This window comes from Microtus ochrogaster, chromosome 8 (genome assembly GCF_000317375.1).
Source record: "Microtus ochrogaster isolate Prairie Vole_2 chromosome 8, MicOch1.0, whole genome shotgun sequence".
In the NCBI taxonomy this organism is placed as follows: Eukaryota; Metazoa; Chordata; class Mammalia; order Rodentia; family Cricetidae; genus Microtus; species Microtus ochrogaster.
This window is the reverse complement of record NC_022015.1, coordinates 72,957,056-72,979,666: the sequence shown is the minus strand read 5'-3', so window position 1 is coordinate 72,979,666 and position 22,611 is coordinate 72,957,056. Positions and strand designations below refer to the sequence as shown.

Below are 22,611 nucleotides of genomic sequence, written 5' to 3'. Positions count from 1 at the left end.
TTTTTTTAAATAAGTACCAGATACCAAAGCTAAACCAAGACCAGGTAAATGATCTAAATAGACCTGTTAGTCGCGAAGAATTAGAAACGGTTATCAAAAATCTCCCTTCCAAAAAAAGCCCAGGACCAGATGGTTTCAATGCCGAATTCTACCATAGGTGGTTTTTAAACATAAAGCAAAGAAAGCCAGCCTACAAACCACAATCCCAGAGACTTACATAGATCTAATATACATGGAAAGTAGAAAGTAAAAAAAGACAAGATCTCCTGAGTAAATTGGGAGCATGGGGACCTTGAAGGAGGGCTGAAGGGGGAGGGGAGAGGCAGGGAGGGGAGCAGAGAAAAATGTAGAGCTCAATAAATATCAATAAAAAAAGTTTGTACTTTCAACTCCAATAAAAGTAAAAATCATCCATTGCAGTTCCTTTCTCCCCCTCCTTGCCCCACCTCCACGCCCATTGTTCATATTGTTGAGACACAATCTCACTTTGTAGCTCTGGATGGCCTAGAATTTGCTACATAGAGGCTTCTGTCTCCTGGGCACTGGGATTAAGTATGCATCATCACACCCTGTGCATTGTGGTTTTCTAAATCCCATGCCTGGAAATGACTGCAGGTTAGAGAGAGAGAGAGAGAGAGAGAGAGAGAGAGAGAGAGAGAGAGAGAGAGAGAGAGAGAGAAACGAAACGAAACAAGCTCTTAGAGCCTGAATTTCAAGAGGCAGGATTCCTTTCAACTGATTCATTTGACTTTTAAATTGTCTGTTTTTAACTCAAATCGTGCCAAATTTGTTACAGTTGGGCAACATTCTGAGAATAAAAAGGAGCTCATAATTAACTGTCATTATAATTAACTCCAATTTAAAAAAGATATACCAAATGTTCTACTTAAGTCACCTTTTCTAAATTACACAAAAACTAAGCCTGAATACCACCACCTGACAATCTATTTCTACAGCAATAAATTACCGAAAACTGCTTCCAAGTGGTTTATATTCTCCCATGCAAACAAGTTATAATGAGGAGGCTATTTCCTAACTGAGACTTGGTAGCAAAGAAAGGACTGGCATAAGGAACACCATCAAAACAGATTCAGTAACTGTAAAACTCTGCAATCATTAAAAAAGGAAATTATGCTCCAGTCTCATAAAATGAGAGTAACATACCAATCATCAACAAGCATGCACTCAGACTGTACAAAGCATAATTCTTCCATATTCACTGATTAAACAAGCTTAACCTCAAGCTAATACCAACTAAATAAACACTAAACATTTAATTACCAATCACTTACTTTTGCTTTCTATCATGGGAAATGCGGTAGATGCCAAGCAAGTATATAACTCAAGAGAAAGGTTACCTTGACTTTCTGAAGTAGTTCCCAAAAATAAGCAAGGTCGTACACTGCTCTGCACGACCAGGAACAGAAGATAAGTAGATATTGGCCATCTTGCTCAAGATCATTGTAAAATGGGAATGGGACTAGATGCCTGATCTCAACACTCAACAATGAGGCAGGAGGAATGCTATGAGCTCAAAGTCAACTTGACCACCTATGGAAACTCTTAAAATAAATACTTATTGAGCCAGAAATACTCAAACTAAGCACAAAAGACACTACAAGAAAAAACTTAAGTGGATCAGTGTGGTGGTTTCTCAGGAAACTGGGAGTCAATCTACCTCAGGATCCCACAATTCCACTCTTGGGAATATACCCAAGAAATGCCCAATCATACTACAAAAGCATTTGTTCAACTATGTTCATAGCAGCACTATTTGTAATAGCCAGAACCTGGAATCAACCTAGGTGCCCCTCAATAGAAGAATGGATAAAGGTGTGGCACATATACACTTTAGTGGTAAAAAACAATGACATCTTGAATTTTGCATGGAAATAGAAAACACTTTACTGAGTGAGATAACCCAGACCCAAAAAGAGGAATATGGTATGTACTCACTCATAAGTGGATTCTAGCCATAAACAAAGGACATTGAGCCTATAATTCATGATCCTAGAGAAGCTAAATAAGAAGGTGAACCCAAAGAAAAACATATATTTATCCTCCTGGATATTGGAAGTAGACAAGATCGCTGGGCAAAAGTTGGGAGCATGGGGGTGGGGGTGGATTGGAGGGAAGGGGAGATGGGGAGAGAGAAGGGGAGGATTGAGGAGAGCCTGGGGGAATGGGATGGTTGAGATGGAGGAAGGGTGGATATGGGAGCAGGGAAGAAGATACCTTAACTAAAGGGCGCCATTTTAGGGTTGGCAAGAGACTTGGCTCTAGAGGGGTTCCCAGGTGTCCAAGGGGATTTCCCCAGCTAAGTCTTTGGACAGCAGAAGAGAGGGTGCCTGAACTGGCCTTGTCCCATAGCCACACTGATGAATATTTTGCATGTCACCATAGAACCTTCATCTGGTGATGGATGGAGATAGAGACAGAGGCCCACATTGGAGCACTGGACTGAGCTCCCAAGGCCCAGATGAAGAGCAGAAGGAGGGAGAACATAAGCAAGGAAGTCAGGACCACGAGGGGTGTGTCCACCCACAGAGACGGTGGGACTGATCTAAAAGGAGCTCACCAAGGCCAGCTGGACTAGGACTGAATGAGCATGTGATCAAACTGGAGTCTCTGAATGTGGCTGACGATGAGGGCAGACTGAGAAGCCAATGATAATGACACCGGGTTTTGATTCTACTGCATGGACTGGCTTTTTGGGAGCCTAGTCTGTTTGGATGCATACCTTCTTAGACCTGGATGGAGAGGGCAGGGCACCCTCACTTCTCTTAGGACTGGAGAAGGTGAGAGAGGGAGAGTGGAAGAAGGGGGAGGGAAATGGGAGAATGTGGAAATTTTTAAGTGGTTCTTTCTCATCCTCAATATGTACCTCGATAATGGCTTTCTGTACTGAAGCTTCATATACAAGTCTCAAGTTTACCTTACACAACCTTGAAAGATCATGGACATTCAGTAACAAACTCTTTAAAAATATTTGCATGCCACATGTGGTGACACACACCTGTAATCCCAACATCTGGGAAACTAAGATGGAGGACAGTGAGCAAGGCCAACCTGAGCTACTACCATGTCTCAAATAAGAAAATTACATAAAGTCTATAGGTACGGTGGTGCACACCTTTCTACTTTGAACCTAGCACTACAAGCAAGGGCAGGGAAGTCTCTGTGAATTTTAGGTCAGCCTAGTCTACATAGGGAGGGCCAGGTCAGCCAAGGCTACAGAGACCTTGTCTCAAAAAATAAATATATAAATAAATAAATAAATAAATAAATAAAATTACTATTGCATGGATTATAAAACTCAACAGCGTTAAGATCTCTGTTCTAAACCCAGTGTGATCGTACATACCTATAACCTCAATATTTGGAAGGGAGAGGCAGGACAGACCAGGAGTTCAATGTCATCCTCAGCTACTTATCAAGTTTGGCTACACTGCAAGTTTAAAGCCATCTTGAGCTACAGGAGATGCTATCTCAAAAATAAAAGAAACAAATAAATAGAAAAACAAATCTCAGTTCTGGGCAAAAGATGAAGCATGTAAGGGTTGGGGCCTAAGGAAGCTGGAGCTGCTGGTGGGGAATAAGAGACCCAGAAGGAGACTGGGTTATGGCAGTTGTGGTCATGACAATAGGTAATTTTGGGGACTAAGAACTGTTCTCTCATCTTCTCAAAAAAGACAAATGTAGACATTAGCATGAGATTAGGAGTGGGCTACTCTACCAGCCTGCTTCTAGGCTTTGTATTGTCTAGTGAAAAATATATCAATGGGCTGGAACAGTAAGCTAATATTCTTCTGTAACAACACCAGGAGTAGTGTTTGAAACGTCAACACACTGATCATGTAACTGAAACCAAGTTTTTCCTTGTTCGGTTTGGGCTTGTTGTCTTTGGAAGGAGGTGTTTGTTAGTTTTGGGTAGGGCTGTACTTTGAAATGTGTCTTGTATAGATAGCATAGGCCGGCATAGTGACATCACTATGTAGCCAAGGTTAGCCTTGAACTCTTGGTCCTCCTGACAAATACAGATAGTCAAGTGCTGGGATTACAGGCATATACCACTACACCTGGCTCTTTGCTTTGAAAGATAAAAGTTTTCAGAAGAGATGGCTCAGTATTTATAAGCACTTGCTGAACAACCTAAAAAAACCTGGGTTGTGAGCATCTCTACAACCACGTAACAAGCTGGAAGTGGTCTCACAAGAGTCTATAACCCTAGTGCTGTGTAGGGTGTGCATACAGGATTGCTGGAGCATAGGTAAAAAAAAAAAAAAAGCGAGGTTCAAATTCAAAAAGAGATTCTACCTCAAAAGAATAACAGTGATAGAAAATAACTGACACCCTCCTCAAACTGTTATGCGTGTGCCCACCCATCCACATTTCTATATAATGGGGCATGTGTGTGTGAAGACTTTATTCCTTAGCCTAGGCTAGGCTAGATTTAATCATGTATCACACACTGGTCTTAAATTTGCAACATTTCACCTATCCGAGAATCTTTGAATGCTAGGATGATAGGTGTGAACCATCAGAGCCAGCTGAGCCCATCACTCTCAAGAGTACCATAGCCGTGTCAGAGAACAGATAAGAACATTTCCAGACTGAAAGAGACTAAAGAGTCAGAACGATTTTATTCAATGTATAGAGTCGATATTTCTTTGTAGCTCAGAATGGTCTCAACCCCACAAATACAGCCCACGATGATCTCTGACCTCAAACTTGCAGTCCTTCTGCTTTAATCTCCTGAGGGCTAGATTAAAATGTGTTTCCCATTAAGTCAAATGTCCCGGCACTCATGATTAAAGTGGCCAGCACTCATGATTAAAGCAGCAGAGGCAGGAAGATTCTGAGTTTGAGGTCAGTCTTGGTCTACAGAGTGAGTAGCCAGGGCTACACAGAGAAACCCTGGCTTGAAAAACAAAAGTTATGTACTATCATACCTGGTTGAACTGGAATTTTTTGTTACAAAGCCCATTACTGGAATGAGCAGAATCTTTTTTTTTTTTGGGTTTTCGAGACAGGGTTTCTCTGGGGTTTTGGAGCCTGTCCTTGGAACTAGCTCTGTAGACCAGGCTGGTCTCGAACTCACAGAGATCCGCCTGCCTCTGCCTCCCGAGTGCTGGGATTAAAGGCGTGCGCCACCATCGCCCGGCTTGGAATGAGCAGAATCTGAATAAGGTCTGAAGACCAAATCTGTATCTGTACTGTAACATGTTCATTTCCAACTTCCTAAATGTGTATGATATATACCTGTGCATGTGTGTCCATCTGTGTATGTATGTATGAATGTATGTATATATGTGTCATGGCTTCTGTGGGTTTCAGGGCACAATTCTGGATGTTAGTCCTCACCCTCCATCTTCCTCAAAACAGGGTTTCTTGGCTAGGCGGTGGTGGCGCACGCCTTTAATCCCAGCACTCGGGAGGCAGAGGCAGGCGGATCTCTGTGAGTTCGAGACCAGCCTGGTCTACAAGAGCTAGTTCCAGGACAGGCTCCAAAACCACAGAGAAACCCTGTCTTGGAAAAAAAAACAAAAAAACAAAACAGGGTCTCTTTTGTTGGGAACACCAGTGTCTTAGTTAGGGTTTCTACTGCTGTGAAAAGGCACAATGACCATGGCAACTCTTATAAAGGAAAAACATTTAACTGGATGTCTTACAGTTTCAAAGGTTAAGACCATTATCACCATGTTGGAGCAGGAACTGAGAGGCCTACATCTTGACATTCAGGCAATAGGAAGTGGTCTGAGACACTGGGCATGACTTGAGCATATTATGAATACTGAAAGTCCTCCTCCACAAAGACACATTTCCTCCACCAAAGCCATACCTCCTAACAGTTATCACTACCTTTGGGAGTCATTTTCTTTCAAAGCACCATAACCAAGCTGGCAATTCCATCTCTACCTACCATCTCCCCTAAACAGGCATCCTGGGATTACACACATTCATGCTATTGAATCTAGCTTTTATGTGTGTTCTGGAGACCCAAAGTCAGATAGTCAGGCTCATCTGGCTAACATTTTATCCACTGTGCTATCTCCCCAGCCTGATTTCCAAATTTTGATGTTCAGAGTTATACAGTGTTTTTGCTTGTATAAAATGCATATTACAGTATTTAGTGATCATAAGAAAACTATTTAGTCTTCATGTTTCAGGAAGAAATGACATGTATCTGAGACTGACTCAAAATGTTAATGGAGCCGGGCGGTGGTGATGCACGCCTTTAATCCCAGCACTCGGGAGGCAAAGGCAGGCAGAGCTCCGTGAGTTCGAGGCCAGCCTGGTCTACAAGAGCTAGTTCCAGGACAGGCACCAAAGCAACAGAGAAACCCTGTCTTGAAAAAAAATGTTAATGGAAGGTAGGTGCAGTGCTATACACCTGTAATTCCAACTACTTAAAAGGCTAAGGTAGGAAGACAGTGAGTTCCAGGCCACCCTGGGCAACAAAGCACACACATGCACATGTGCACACAATCAAACACATGCACACACATGCATAGCAATTAAAGTATCTTCCATTGGAAGACTGTATTAGCTTTCTATGGCACATACTTACAAATAACACAACTTGGTAGTTTACATCTGTAGGTAGACATCTGAAATGGGTCTGACCAGCCTGAAAGGAAGGCATTCCTGAAGCCATATCCAATTCCATCCCGGAGACCTTCTCTTGCCAGTATTCCAGCTTCTAAATCTCATATTATCATCTTATAAGTCAACAAGAGCTGGTGGAATGTTCACAAAGCACCATCTTAACCTCGTCTGCCTCCCTCACACATTTTCTAATTCTTTTTTTAGATTAGTGTCTGTGTCTGTGCATGTTTTTGTGTGGGCAATTGTAGACAGAGGAGCCAACAGGCAAGACCACGGAGTTGGTCCTAGTCATGGTCGCTTGGCATTTTAAAAAAAAGCACTCCTAGTCAAAAAATTATTACAGATATGCAATAAAGACAAATACAGATGGAAAAGACCTCTAAATAGGTCACAGTGTTGGATAAATGTACGTGGGCCTGAGAGAGAGAAGAAAAAGATTGTAGACAGTTATAAAAAGAAATAATTTTAAAAAACAAAGTCTTTGAAGAGACACAGTACAGTCAGTCATAGATTAAAGGAATAAAGAAAAATAAACCACGTAAAGATGTAATATAACAGAGAGTCTGTATTATTGTGTTTTCTTTGAATTTTTTGACTGTGAAGGAGGTAAGTACAGAGAGACATTTCATTGTACGGGTCGCTAAGCTAAACCAACATATATACTTTAAAGGTATCTTGCTTCCAAAATTTGAGTCTAAGATTATGTTGCTTTGGAAAAGAGGTTCTACTTTTGTTTCCACAGAAGATGAGAAACTGTGGATTCCTTCCAGACTAATGTGGTTTGAAGGATCAAGATCCCCTAAAAAGTCTTTGTGAACTCCAAAACTACTTTGCCCAACAAAAAGCAGGAAGTAGTATGGAGAAAACTATGTCAAAATTCCCAAATACTGTTTATAAATGCCTGTTTACATTTAAAGGGGGATATGGTATAGAGATGAACACTTTGCACTGGAATGGATTTTGGTCTATTGATATAAATTTAAGGTCAATTTTGTTATATGTATATTTCAGCTCCTGAGTAAGGTTTGTACAACTCATTTAAAAATGTAATGCTAATTAAGAAATAGAGGTTAATAGCCATCTATAATACTCAAGGTTTAGTCATGTTAGCTACTTTTCTAGATGTACAGAGATATATTTCAGATGGATAGGTATTCTTCAAACCTTTCAAAGACTAACAGAATATGGCATTTAAAATGTTTTAAGAATTTGGGAGTTTTCATGGAGGCATATCTGCTCCTGGAAGCACCAATATACTTGGATTATTAGAGGATGGTGGGCATAGAAGAGGCTCCTTAAGGAGTTTGCTAGTCATCTGGGCAAGAAACTGCTCTTTCCTGGACTGCCTGATGTTATACTGTATGACTGGACATGCAGGACCCACAGAAAAATGACTGCTGAACTTGCCTAAAGGCAAGACAGTCTTTCAGGATTCCTGCTTCGTTAAAGAGTCTGCCAGACATTCTGCAGAACACAGAAGAAAGTGACTAACAAACAGCCAATATAGGTGCAACTGTCTTTGAAATTTCCTGCTTCATGGAAAAGTCTGCCAGATAATATGGGCCTGTAGGCTGATGATGGGTGCCCCAATATTACAGAAGAATTTTGGGTAATGGTCCAGGCAGCAATATGTCTATCAATTCTAGAGTTTTGGAAGTTGCTTATAATGTACTTCCTATTTTCTAAGATAATATTATAGCCTTCTGGAGTCTTTGATGGAGTTGAAGAATAGTTATAGTTTTCCTTAGTTATGATAAAAGACAAATTATATATAAATATTGTAACTATAATTCTTGCTAGAAACTGTTTTGTTGTATGTAATCTTGCTATGTTAAAGTTAAAACCTTCCTCTTCATTTAGACAAAAAAGGGGAAGTAATGTAGGATTCCCCTCTGTATGCTGTGAATATTTTTTATTACTACTGGTTAATAATGAAGCTATTTTCAGCCAATGGCTTAACAAAATAAAGCAAGGCAGAAATTCCAAGCAAGAGAGAGGAGAAAGTAGGCAGAGTCAATGAGAAGCCACTAGCCTCCAGAGGAAAAACACACCCACGCTGGTACCACTAAACCACGAGCCTTGTGGTAAAATATAAAATAATAGAAATGGGCTAATTTAAGATGTAAAAGCTAGATAGAAATACGCTTAAGCTATTGGCCAAACAGTATTGAAATTAATATAGTTTCTGTGTGATTATTTGGGATCTGGGCGGCCAGGAATAAATAAGCAGACTCCGCCTACAGACATTCATGACCTGGTGCACATGTGGAGGTCAGAAGTTGTTCTCTCCTTCCGTCATGCTAAGACAGGGTCTTTCATGTCTGCCAAGCTCAGTACTCCCATCTCACCATTACAATGGGGCCACAACATCTAGGTTTTTAACATGGGTTCCAGGGATGGGAGACTGAACTCAGGTCATCCTACTTATATATAAAGTGCTTTTTACTCACTGAGGCTTCCTTTATCTATCTGGAGACCCTTGTGAATGAATGAATCTAACCCAGAGAGTCTAGGACAAACCCCCTACCTAAAAGTCAAATGATTAGTATCCTAAATAAAATTTTAAACAGGAAGAAAAGAATTGGATATCCTTGCCTGCTTCAATGTGCAAAGATGGACATTAAGCTACTTAATTTAAAAATGTTTACACTTTTTTCTATTCTGTGGTTATATCCTTCATATTTGGGGAAATGACCATTAAAGCATTTTCTTTTTAAAAATAATAGAGCTAATGGTTGCCATTCTTTTACTTTTGGTTATTTATTTTGCTATGCAAGGACAGAACCTAGGGTATCACTTAAGGCAAGTGTTCTACTGCAAAGCTGTATTCTCCATTATTCATTCTTTTTACATATTAGTGTGTAGAAAGAAAAAACTGCTGACCCTGTGAACTCTGTAGGTAGTACAAAAATATACTTTTTAATTGATCCCTCAAGTGAAAAATCTGAAAACAAAACATTCTGTTCTTTAAAAATACCAAAAATATGACAAAGGATTTGTATTTTTGCAAAACCAGAACAAGTCAGTAAGACAAACACAAACAATCCAACAGGAAAAAAAAAAAAGTTCAAGACTTAAACACTTCATTAAAGAAGCCTATAAAGTCAGGGAACCTGGAAAGGTACTTGTTTACATCAGTTGCCAAAGAAGGGCAAATTAAAACAGTATAACAGCAGCATTCACCCACTAGACTAGCTACAATGAGCTGCACTGGCCAGGCAGTGGTGGAACACGCCTTTAACCCCAGCACTTCATAAGGAGAAGCAAACAGTTGTCTATAGAGCAGAGCAAGTTCTAGGACACCCAGAGCTACACAGAGAAACCCTGTATGGGGAGGGTGGGGATGCACTCCACTACGTCACACTGATTATTCCAAGAATGTGCAGCAACTGGAACAGGGGAAGAAAATGAGAAATAGAGCGTAGGCCTGGGAATGAACACTGTAATCCAAGCACCTGGAAACTGAAGCAAGACAGAAAGTTCAAGGCCAGCCTTGGCTACTTAGTGAGTTCTAGGCTAGCCTGAATCACATACCAAGATGGTCTGGACAGGCATGGTGGTCAAAAGCCTTTAATCCCAGTACTCAGGAGGCAGAGGAAGTTAATCTCTGTCAATTCAAGACAACCAAGGATACATAGTGAAAGCTAGTCTTTCAAAAAAGAAAAAAGAATCTGAAAAGAAAAAGAAAGAATGCCTGATCTCAATAAAATTATTTTATTTTTTATTGAAAATAGATTCTCAGCCTCAGCTGGGCGGTGGTGGCGCACGCTTTTAATCCCAGCACTTGGGAGGCAGGGGCAGGCGGATCTCTGTGAGTTCGAGACCAGCCTGGTCTGCAGAGCTAGTTCCAGGACAGGCTCCAAAACCACAGAGAAACCTTGTCTCGAAAAACCAAAAAAAAAAAAAAAAAAAGATTCTCAGCCTCACAGTGGTGGCACATGTCTTTAATCCTAGCACTCAGGAGGCAGAGACAGGTGGATCTCTGTGAGTTCAAGAAGTTCCAGGACAGTCAGAGTTACACAGATAAACCCTGTCTCAAAAACAGGAAAAAAATAGAAAATAGATTCTCCTCTCTGACCAGTTTCCCCTCCCTCTCCTCCTCCCAGTCTCCCCCAGATCCACTCCCTCTGTTTACTCTTCAGAAAAGAGTAGCTCTCAAAGAGACTGACAGATAACCAGGATGAAACAAAACAAGGCACAACCTTCATATCAAGGCTGGACAAGGCAACCCAATAAGAGGAAAAGAGTCCCAAGAAGAGGTAAAAGAGTCAAGAGATACACCCACTCCCATTCTTAGGAACCCCCCTCAAAAAATCACCAAGTTGACAGCCATAACATATACACAGAGAAAAAAGTCCATGAAATGATTCCTAATGATATTCTGCTATACTCATAAAATTATTTTTTAAAAAGAGAGCAAGAAAGAACCTAAGGGATATGACTTGGTGGTAGACCACTTGCCTACAAATACAAATTCCTGTGATCCTTGATCATCTGAACACAAACACACATACACACAAAGAAAAAGAAAGGAATGGAGGGAGGGAAGGTTGGAGGAGGGAGAGAGGGAGGGCAGTAGGAGCCTCTTGGCAGTAATCTCAGTACTTCTTAAGGGAACACGGGAGGTTCAAGGATCAGGTGGATCTCTGTAAATTTAAGGCCAGCCTGATCTATAGAGTGAGTTCCAGGACAGCCAGGACTACTTAGAAAAACCCTGTCTTAAAACACACTCCTCATCCCCCAAAAAAGTTTAAGGACATTCTCAACCATAAATGAGTTTGCGGCTAGCCAGGATTACATAACACCTTTAAAAAAAAATTAAACAGGGGGCAGTGGTGGCACATGCTTTTAATCCCAGCACTTAGGAGGCAGAGGCAGGCGTATTTCTGTGAGTTCGAGGCCAATCTGGTCTACAGAGTGAGTTCCAGGGCAGATCTCAAAGGTACATAGAGAAACCTTGTCTCAAAAAACAAAAACAAACAAAATTCAGCAAGATGATCCAATGGGTAAAGGTATTTGTGCCAAATCTAAGAAAAAGGGGAAGAGGGAGGGGATGAAGAAGAGTTTAAAAATCTAAATATCAAAGTTGAAGATGTAGCTCAGTGGTAGAGCACCTGTCTAATGCATATTAAGTGCAAAGGTTGAGTTACAGCACTAGAAAGAGGGACAGACTGAATGACTGAGAGAGAGAAAAGTAAAATTAAAAAAAAAAAACCTAAATAAAGATACCAGGGCTGGAGAGATGGCTTGATTTAAAAAAAAAAAACAAAAACAAAAACCAAAAACAAAAACACCTTGCTACTCTTCCAGAAGACTCAAATTCAGTTCCTAGCACCCATGTCAGGTGGCTCACAACTGTCTTAACCTCCAGTTCCAGGTGATACAGCACCCTCTTCTGGTCTCCACAAGAACTGCAAATAAGTGGTGCAAATACACACAAAATGAATACCTCTTTTATTTTATTTTTTTTTTTTATTTTTATTTTTTTTTTAAACTTTTATTTACTTATTTAACTTTATTATGTTCGTTGGTGTGAAGGTGTCAGATCTCGTGGAACTACATTTTCAGACAGTTGTGAGCTGCCATGTGGGTGCTGGGAATCGAACCCGGGTCCTCTGGAAGAGCAGTCAGTGCTCTTAACCGCTGAGCCATCTCTCCAGCCCCTGAATACCTCTTTTAAAATGCTGGGACTCTAATTATTTTTTTGTTCTGTTTTGTTTTGTTTTTTGAGACAGGGTTTCGCTGTAGCTTTGGAGCCTGTCCTGGAACTAGCTCTTGTACACCAGGCTGGCCTCGAACTCATAGAGACCCGCCTGCCTCTGCCTCCCAAGTGCTGGGAGAAAAATATATATTATTAATGTAGATTACATGCAAATTATTCCTTCCTCCACTTTATTTACATCTTGATCATGTGCCTGGCTTTGGTCAATAATATTTAGCAGTTATTATACACAAGCAATGATTGAAAGACACTTGATTAACCAAGTTCACTGTCATTCTTATGACTGAGAAGGGCTTTCTCTAGGAAGTCACTACCTTTTCCTTCTGAATTCCAAGCATGTTAAAAAAAAAAAGTCACCCAATGAAGCCCATCTAGATTAAATAACCCTCAAAGCTCACAAGTTTATGATAACATCTACTGCATGCTCAACATACTTTATAGTTCTCTATTAAGTAAAAATAACTAGAACTGGGGATGTAGCAGTTGCTAGAGTGTTTGCCTAGGGCAACAGAACCCTGGGTTTGATCTCAGTACTCTGTAAAGGGTGCATGGTGGCACACACCTATGACTCCATCACTCAGAAGGGAGGCAGTGAAATCAAAACTGTAAGGACATCCTCAGCAGCAAGTCTAAAGCTATCCCGAGATACATGAGACTGTTTTGAAGAAAAATATATCATAGCATGTGCTAATACATGTCAACTGCAACATCTCAAATTCCCATGGATAATTCAAATGATCAGAAAACATACCTGTAAGTTCAGACAGTAACTATTCCACTAAGGTTACCACCTAACAAGAAAATAATGCAATGTGGGCTAGAAATATGGCTCAGTGGTTAGGAGCATGTACTGTGCTCTTCTGAGGAAGGTTCTTGGAGGCACTCAGAGTGGTCTGTCGAAGGCTTTCCTATAATAATAAGGCCTCTAACAAAACTAGACTGTCTTGAACCCTTGACGATAGGATTTTTTTACCTTGAAACAAAGAAGGTTGAGAAAGCACCAAAATATGCATACAGTGTGTGCCCAGGCAGACTTCTGAGGGTTCTTTAATGTGGGATTCCACTCTGTATGTTATAAATATGCTTTACTACCATTGGTTATTAAAGAAGCTGTTTCAGCCCATGGCTTAGTAAAGACAGGCAGGAAATCTGAACAGAGATATAGAGAGAAAGTAGGCGGAGTCAGAGAGATGCCACGTAGCTGCCAAAGGAGAAAGGCACCAGCCACCTTACTGAAAGGCCACAGCTTCATGGCAATACATCGATTAATAAAAATGGGTTAATTTAAGATGTAAGAGTTAGCTAAAAATATGCCTAAACTATTGGCTAAACACCGTTGTAATTAATATAGTTTCTGTATTATTATTTGCGTCTGGCTAGCCAAGAAAGGAACAAGCAGTCTCTGCCTACAGTTCTTACGTAAGACCTAAAGTTTTTTATGACATTGTCTAAAACAAAGGAGCACGTCAGCAGAACCTATGTGTGCTATGTCCATGACAGAATCAAGGGTTACCTTACTGAGGAGCAGAAAATTGCTGTGAAAGTATTGAAGGCACAAGCAGAGTCAGAAAGGGAAATAAATTTGAGGCTTTTTAAAGTAATATACATCAAGGTTCAATTGATGGGGGTGGGGTACTGCTCTTGTAGAGGACAAGGGTTTCATTCCCAGACACTGGACAGCTCACAACTACCTATAACTCCAGTCAGGCATGCCTGTTATCATCTCAGAATTCCAGTTCTGGGGTAGGACAGAGGTAAGAGAACTGTTCGGATTTGGAATGACAGTCTAGATGAAAAATAGCAAGCTCTAAATTCTGAGAGACCCTGTTTAACAGGGAGAAGGTAAATAATCCCCCATCTGGCCTCTGTACATACGCGCATGCACGCATGTGCACACACACACACACACACACACACAAGTACACTATGGGAGTCTCTGAATCAGGCTGTCTGGGTTTGATCTCAGACTCCTTGTTATCAGAGTAACTTTGAACAAGTTATTGTATGAAAAATGACAGAAATAATAGTATTGAATCTGCCTCACTGGGTTATTGAGAGAATAAAGTAAAATAGTAATACACTAAGGTGATAGTACCTTGGAGATCAACCATATTCTTAGTTCAACATTAATTCAATCTACCTAGGTTACTTTTGTTATCTGAGCCATGTTCTCTTTTGGGCTTTGTGAAATTAAAGGGAATATGCATCAGGCTCCTCTATTCAGAGATCTATCCAGAGATCCCCCTAAGTACAAGGTGGCCAGTAGAAAAAAACTGGCTGACACCTTTCTCATAGACTTTGGAGCCTCCATTGCCTGTTTTAGGATGCCAAAACTGACCTGTTAAGGATAAGGAAATGTTGTTTGAGTGCTGGGGACCAAACTCTAGTTTTTACATTGCTTTTCATTGTCTGAGTTATTATTAAATTGTTAAACTTCGGTAAACATATTCTATTTTACCTTCAACAGATTCTCATATGTCAAAAGGACTTCTGTGCTAAATACAGTATCCCTAGAATAAGATTGGAAAGTATCTGGCTATAACAAAGACTATGGGGGAATTGTTGTAGTTGCTTTTACACAGCTGGGCATCCACTCCAGAGCTCTCCACATGTTAAGCAAGTTATCTGCCTGGAGCAACATCCCAAACCACAAAGACATTTCTTTCCTAATACTCCTATTTTTATTGGAGGTTTTATCTATATATGACCAGGATTTTGCATAATGTCCTGTCTCCCTTTTGATATGGGATTCCCCTCTGTTATGAACACCATTGGTTAATAAAGAAATTATCTTGGGCCTGCACAGGGAATAGAGGTAGGCAGGGAAAACTAAACTGAATGCTGGGAGGAAGAAGGTAGAATCAGAGAGAAGCCACGTAGCCCCACCAGAGACAGACACCTGAACTTTAGCAGGTAAGCCACTACCATGTGGCGATACACAGATTAATGGAGATGGGTTAAATTAATATGTAAGAGCTAGCCGATAAGAAGCTAGAGCTAATAGGCCAAGCAGTGATTTAATTAATATAGTTTCTGTGTGATTATTTAGGGGCTGAGCAGCCAGGAATGAAAGTGGCCTCCTTCAACAACCTTTAGCAGAGAAAGACTCTTTTAACAAGTGGTCTCTTCTGAAAGTTCAATAATTAGGCAATAAAAAAATTCCTAACAGCAAATAACATAACATCTTTCAAAATAACATCTTCCCTTTATAATTTATAACTCACTTCTTTCTTCAGACACCAGGGGTTAAACTCAGGGCCTGACATGTTAAACAAGTGCTCCATGAAACACTTTTTAGTTTTTGAGACAAAATCTCTCTAAGTCACCCAAACTGGCCTTAAACTCACTCTGTAACCCAAACTGTCCTCAAATCTAAGATTCTCCTGCCTCAGCTTCCCAACCTGAACCACCAAGTGTGGCTTAATTAGTTCACTTTCACTAATTTATTATAAACATCTTTTACAAACCCAAAGTGAGGAAATTGGCACAAAGAATTATCATTAAGCACCACATGTGATCACATGTAAGCAGTGTAGGCAGCAAAAAGACAATTCAAGGTCATTCTGACCTACAAAGACAGCTCAAAGCCTGGACTATACGAGAGTCTGTCAAAGAAATTTAAAAAATTGTTATAATTTTGTATCCTGATATTTATGTAAAAGGATGCAGAAAAGAAACTTTCTGAACACTAAATTGGAAAGGTAGGCGTGGTACCCACTGTTGAGAGCTCCAAGACACTGAAGCAGGATTACTTGAGACCAAGAACTTGAGAGCATTCTGAACAACACATGGAGATCCTGTCTTAGTAAACAAATAAGTAACAGGAAAAGGATAAAGAGAAACTGACAAATAGAGTTGGTTTCAAATGTAGCCCATGCAACTTGCAATCAAACTCATTGATTTAAAGAAATCCATTGTAAAATTCTGGAGATTTGCTGGATGATGGTGGCGCACACCTTTAATCCCAGCATTCAGGAGGCTGGTTGCTCTTCCAGAGGACAGAGGTTCAATTCCCAGCACCCACACCGACATAGTAGCTCACAACTGTCTAAGTTGTTCCAGGGGATCCAACACCCTCACACAGACATACATGCAGGCAGTGCACCATGTACATAAAATAAAAATAAATTAATTTTTTAAAAAGGACAGAAAGTACCTGTCTCAAACAAAACAAAAAAAACAAATAAATTTGTCTTTAAATACTTTAAAAATCTATGTTTCTGTGGTGTTTTGACAGAAAATGGCCCCTATTGAGAAAGCATGGCCTTATTGGAGGAAGTGTGTCACTGTGGGGGAAGGTCTCTTTTGCTCAAGTTTCCCTCTGTGTGACAGTCCATCGACTTCCTGTTGCCTCTAAGTCAAGATGTCAGGACTGTCGGCTCTAGCATCGAGTCTGCCTGCACACCATCATGCTCCCTGCCATGATGATAATGGACTGAACCTCTGAAACTGTAAGCAACCACCTCAATTAAATGTTTCCTTGATGAGAGTTGCCATGGTCATGGTGTCTCTTTACAGCAATGACAACCCTAAGACAGTTTCCCAAGTAAGTAAAGAAAGGCTAAGGCTAAGAAGGCAGCTCAGTGGGGACAGTGGTTGCTGTAAGCCTGAAGACTGGATATGGTGGTTCAAGCTTGGAATCCCAGCACTGGAGAGATGGTAACAAAACATTCCATGGTACCATCCCCCCACAGCCACTCATCCTCACTACTAGGCTAGGTGAACCCCATACTCCAGAGAGAGACTCTTGGTTCAAAAAACAAGATGGACGGCTCCTGAGGAATGACACCTGGGGCTGACCTCGGGCACACACAGGAAACGAGACTACTAAAGCACACCTAGTATCATTTCTACTGCATTAGCTTTGAAGCAACTGATGCAAGAGAGACTCCTAATTTCTTGAGAAGTCCATTTCAAACAAAGACACCTCCCAAGCATTCTGTATTATTGCCCACAAACTCAACTGATCTCAGTTTGTACATGTAGCCCGAATACCCAACTAATAGCATTTATGGCAGCAGATGGCAAAAGATAGCCCCCAGGAATTCTTTTCTTCCTGTTCATTAATGCTAGTCTTCGCTACAATAGGTAGAAGTTACTTTCCATCCCCACCAGCTGATTTTAGATTAGTCTTGACTGTACTCAACCATAACTACACAATTAGGCTTTCTCTTTATGTTTTCCTATCTTGAACTTCAAATCTAGCACAAAAGGACTTCCTATTTCCTGCACTACTCTTCCTTGGAGCACAAGTCACTATACTCAAAGGTTTGCACAAGAAAAAGCAGGCTTTGGACTCTATCTGAACTCAAAGTCTGGCCTCAACCTCATCATCTTCCTGTCTCTGCCTCCTACATGTAAGGAGTATAGGATTATGTCATATTAGCAATGTTCGCCTCTTTATGATATTTTGCTTATTGGATCATTATTTGAAACAAAATGTCTTAAAATTATTTTTCCCCACTTGATCTTGGGACTGCTGGAAAAAAATACATTTATCCTATTTCTGGAACAAAACCAATTTATCCCTTAGTATATCTTTCTATTCCCCCATACAGTCCTAAATAGCCATGTGCTCTAGCTCCTCTCCATCCTTCTCATTTTGCAGCTCAGGCTCTCTTTCAGTCCTTATCTCTTCTGGGGTTCTATACTTTTATTGGCTGAAGAAAGGCCCTTAGGACTTGCTAAAGCTGAGAGACATCAGCACACAGACTGTTTAATGCAAACTACTGCTTTCTTCTTACTTATCTGCTTTCACAAGTTAATCAGCTTACACTACTTTTCATAAGTACTGTAGGACAAGTTTTAAGTCTAAAACATGTATTAATAGTCTACTTGAAATTAGTAGTAGCATTAATAACAATTTATTGTAAGCAAAGTGCTACATTAATGTGATATTAAGTAAATTCATGACAATATTCAATTTCATGTTGACATTCTCAACAAATTTAACATTAAATTTTTTCAACTGAATTGGATGTGGTGGTACACGCCTTTAATTCCAGCACTCAGGAGGCAGAGGCAGACAGTTCTCTGTGAGTTCAAGACCAGCCTGGTCTCCATAGAAAGTTCCAGGACAGCCAAAGCTACAGAGAGACCTTGTCAAAAAAAAAAAAAAAAAAAAAACTGTACCAAAGTTATTAACAACTGAGGAAAAACACCAAAAATTTCACTAAAAGAATTGACTAAACGAATAACCCTTCCACTTTGCACTATGCATTAACTATTTGATACAATCAAATACAATGCCTTCTTTATCTTAAAATTGAGTCTGAAGAGGCAGTAGGGTAATGCCACGAAGGGAAAGTCGAGACTTACTTGGATTCATAATAGGGCTGTGGCTGAGCCAAACGAGGATAGTAAATCTCTGTGCTCTGCTTCTCTTATTGGGATGTCACTCTTAGCAACTCTCTTCAAGTTGCTTCAAAAAGCAGCCACAATAGCAAGGTCAAAAAGTAACTAAAAATTAAAGAAAAATTGGCTTCTCCAGTGACTGGCTCCACACTCAATAATGTGTGGTACCCTCGAAGCTACGAGCTATTACTGAGCCATCTCCAAGTGCTCTTAACTCAATCCGGAGGCCATTCTCAACACCTAACTCACTGGCACAAAGCACAGCTGAAGGAGTTCCGAACCTTCCTAGGCTGAGACTTACAGGAGCGAAAAGGGGTGATCTCATAATGCCCCTTTATTCCATACATTGTTCCATAAATCTGACTATCAAGATTGTACTGGAGCCGGGAGATGGTGGCGCACGCCTTTAATCCCAGCACTCGGGAGGCAGAGGCAGGCGGATCTCTGTGAGTTCGAGACCAGCCTGGTCTACAGAGCTAGTTCCAGGACAGCCTCCAAAGCCACAGAGAAACCCTGTCTCGAAAAACCAAAAAAAAAAAAAAAAAAGATTGTACTGGAAGTCAACCCTCTGACGTGGAAAACCACACTGAGCGCTTTCTGAATCCATGTTGAACTGACTGAAGAAATAAAAGCAACTTTGACTTCCATTCCCTGTCCCCAAATTTCAAGGTCTCTTTGCTGATAGTAGCCCAAGCTGCCTTAACTTGCTAGTCTCGAATTCCAGATCCTTCTGCCTCAGTCTCTCAAATGCTAGGATTCCAGACATGCACCACCACATTCAGCTTGTTTGTTTATGGTCTTTCAAAACAGGGTCTAATTCTATAGCCCAAGCTGGCCTTAAACTCATGGTAACACTCCTGCCTCAGTTTCTTCTTTTCTTTTTTTTTTTTTGTTTTGTTTTTTGTTTTGTTTTGTATTTGTATTTTTGAGACAGGGACTCACTATGTAACTCTGGCTGTCCTGGAACTCAGTCTGCAGGTCAGGCAGGCCTTAAACTGAGATCCACCTGCCTCTGCCTCCCAAATGATGGGATTAAAGACATGGGCCACCTCAACCGACTTGCCTCAGCTTCTTAATGCTGGATTATACAGTGTAAGCCACCATGCCAGGCTGAATGGGGTCTCTTAATATTTTAGAATGTCAACACAAGCCAGAACTGCAAGAAATACCTTTAGGCTCAATAGAATTTTGTTAATGACAAACTTTAGTTAGGTGTTTTTGAAGGTATTAATACAAAAACTTTTTAATGTATTTATTCATTTATTAAGTGTGCGGATGTTTTGTCTATATGAATGTCTGTGCACAACTTGTGAGCCTTCAGCTTAAGGAGGCCAGGAGGGTGGCGGGTCCCCTGGAACTGGAGTTACAAACCACTGTGAGCCACCACGTGGGTGTAGGGACTCGAGCCTTCATCCTCCAGGAGAGCAGCAATGCTGAGCCATTGCTCCAGCCCCCAAAATAAAAACTTAAACTTGACCAGCTTCTATAAATATGAATGGGGCAATTTAAAACCTAATTTTAAACTGAGTCGGTGTCTATATTTATCTAATTTGTTATGGCATTTTAGGCAAAGATGAAAAACAACTATTCAATAAAAGAATGCTATTTGGAATGATGAGTTACAATTACTTCTGAAAAACAAAGACATAATTGCAAATAATACCAAAGTCCCTAGGACCACCTGTTAAGATAAAAAAAAAAATCTATGCATCCCATCGTCTTTAGATGTAACCAGAGGCTGGTTTACACCTAGGATATCCAAGAAGCATCAGATTAAAAGCATCAAATATCAGCCTAACCCAGGTTGCTAAACACAAGCACAGCAAAGGAAAAGCCCCATACAAAGTTAAAGAAACAGGGTCTAGAGGTCTAAACATACCCTCAAAATGCAATGCCTACACTCTGCTTAAACCTCTAGCTCAGGGCAACCACTAACCCTGGCGTATTTTCTACCTCTTTCCTCATCCTCTCTAGAATTTCTAACGGCTCTTAGCATTTCCCCAAAGCCTTTCCTCTCCCAGAAAATGAAACAGCACCTGGCCTCCACATTTTACTGCCTTACCACTTAAGGCCTAAGTTGTGTTTTGCCTTCTCTCCTATTGGTTATTAAATTTGTCCCCATTTGCCTGTACTTACATTTCTTATAATCTTGCCTCCCCTGCAATGCAAAGCATGTATCTATCTCCTTTTTGATATTTGTAATTCTGGCTTACAACAGTGCCTTTCTCTCCCAGGGACTGTCACCACAGCTCTAGGTCTGAGTCCTTATCTTCTACTCAAGGACTATTCTCTTCCAGAGTTTGACAACATTAGTTTGGCCAACTGGGATTCCGCCCTTAGCCAAAAAGCTATCCTCCCAGCTCTTCTACAAAACTACTTGCCTCCCCCAGCCTGGGCTTTTCCCCCTTCACCGTTAAACCCATCAGTACCCAGCCTTGCCCAGTTTTCCCCTGCCCCCAGTGTCTGTCTTGCCTTTATTCTGAGCTCCCCACTATTCCCCACTCCTGGATGCACCTCCTCTCCCAGGCCTTACCCGTAACCCTGACACCGGGAAGGCCCCTGCCAGCGTCCACAGGCGTCTCTCCACCCCGGTTCCTCCGCTCTTCAGTAACTGTCCCCACGCCCCTTTCCCTCCAGGGCCCCGCGCGCCGCCAGGAGCCCACACCTCGAATGCGCTCCCACTGTCACTTGGCCTCTCTTCCACAAGATGGCGGAGCTGCTGCCCCCACCCCAGGGTCCCCTCTGCACCCTCCTGCCCCCTCCCCCGAGCTCCAGTCTAGTCCCTCCCTCCGCCTCTCCACCACCGGCCTTGGCCCCAGGTCCCACTGCCCCCTCCCGCGGTGAGCGGGCGACCCAGGCCTGAGCTCGGCGATGAGCCAACGCCGCCTTCTCCACCATTCCCCAGCCCGCACCATCTCCTCACCATAAACTTGAGCGCTTTCTCCTGCAGCACCGCCTCTGCCGGGTCCATAATCGCCCGGGCTACTGGGTCTCCTCTCCGCCGGGGCCGCCCCTTTCGTGCCAGGCCGCAGCCAACGCAGCGCCCCGATCCCGCCTCCTCTTCCTTCCCCCGCCCTCTCTCACCTCCTGGCACGGGCGGGAGGGGGGGTCGGGGGTGCTGAGGAGGACGCGTGGCACAGCGCGTGCGCGCTCCACTTCTTCACGGGACTTGTAGTTCTGGAGGCTCGTGCGTTGCAAGGCGAGAACACGCGGCGAACAGCAACTCCCGCGGGTCCCTGCGTATAGTCGCGACTGTATGCAAGCCAAATCTGGAGCCCTCGAGAGCCAGGAGGGGAAGTCGGCTGACGGGATTTGTAGTTTCCAGCCTTTAAGAGTGGGAAGCCAGGGTGTCACCGTGGTTACCGAACGACGCCCGTGGCTGCTCGCCTAGCATTTGATAGCAAGATGGCGACTAGTGCTTCATCTGTACTCCAAACACGAGGAAAACTGAGAGAACTCAGGGTCCTTGGGCCTCCCTAATTGATTTTGGAGAACTGGACCCTCCTAAATTTTATATACATCGGGTTACAGCAGAAAGTCTAAAACCTAGGGCCTCTGAGCCCAGTGTGTATGTGGAAGTAGCCTAGACACCAATGCAAGATTTCAAAGTCTTCCTAAGCTATTGCCTCTCATTTCTGAAAAGTCTTTTCTCCCCTAGAGCAAGTCAGAGGCAGATAGAACTCAGTCCAGGAAATTCTTGAGTTCAGCGCTCAGAAAATATGGGCTGTCATTGCTAACCCTGAAATCTAAATCCTGTATTAAGTCAATGAAATACACTGACCCCATCAAGCAAATGCAACCTATAGCTTCTTTGGCCTTGAAAATGACAAAATGAGCCGGGCGGTGGTGGCGCACGCCTTTGATCCCAGCACTCGGGAGGCAGAGGCAGGCGGATCTCTGTGAGTTCGAGACCAGCCTGGTCTACA

The 22,611-nt window shown here is 41.8% G+C and overlaps 1 protein-coding gene across 6 annotated transcripts in view; it reads right to left on the bottom strand.

Moving 5' to 3' along the window:
* Positions 1-21,780, bottom strand: part of Btrc (beta-transducin repeat containing E3 ubiquitin protein ligase) — a 185,688-nt gene extending 163,908 nt beyond the window's left edge. For 2 of the 6 annotated variants that reach the window (XM_005352359.2, XM_005352360.3), the window contains exon 1: positions 21,609-21,776. In XM_005352359.2, coding sequence (XP_005352416.1) covers positions 21,609-21,656 — 48 coding nt within the window. In that variant the 5' untranslated portion in view covers positions 21,657-21,776. Of the gene's footprint in view, positions 1-21,218; positions 21,236-21,608 lie in introns of those variants that run through there. The other 4 variants (XM_026781185.1, XM_026781183.1, XM_026781184.1 and 1 more) reach the window with 3 other exon arrangements.
* Between the last annotated feature and the right edge of the window lie 831 nt (positions 21,781-22,611).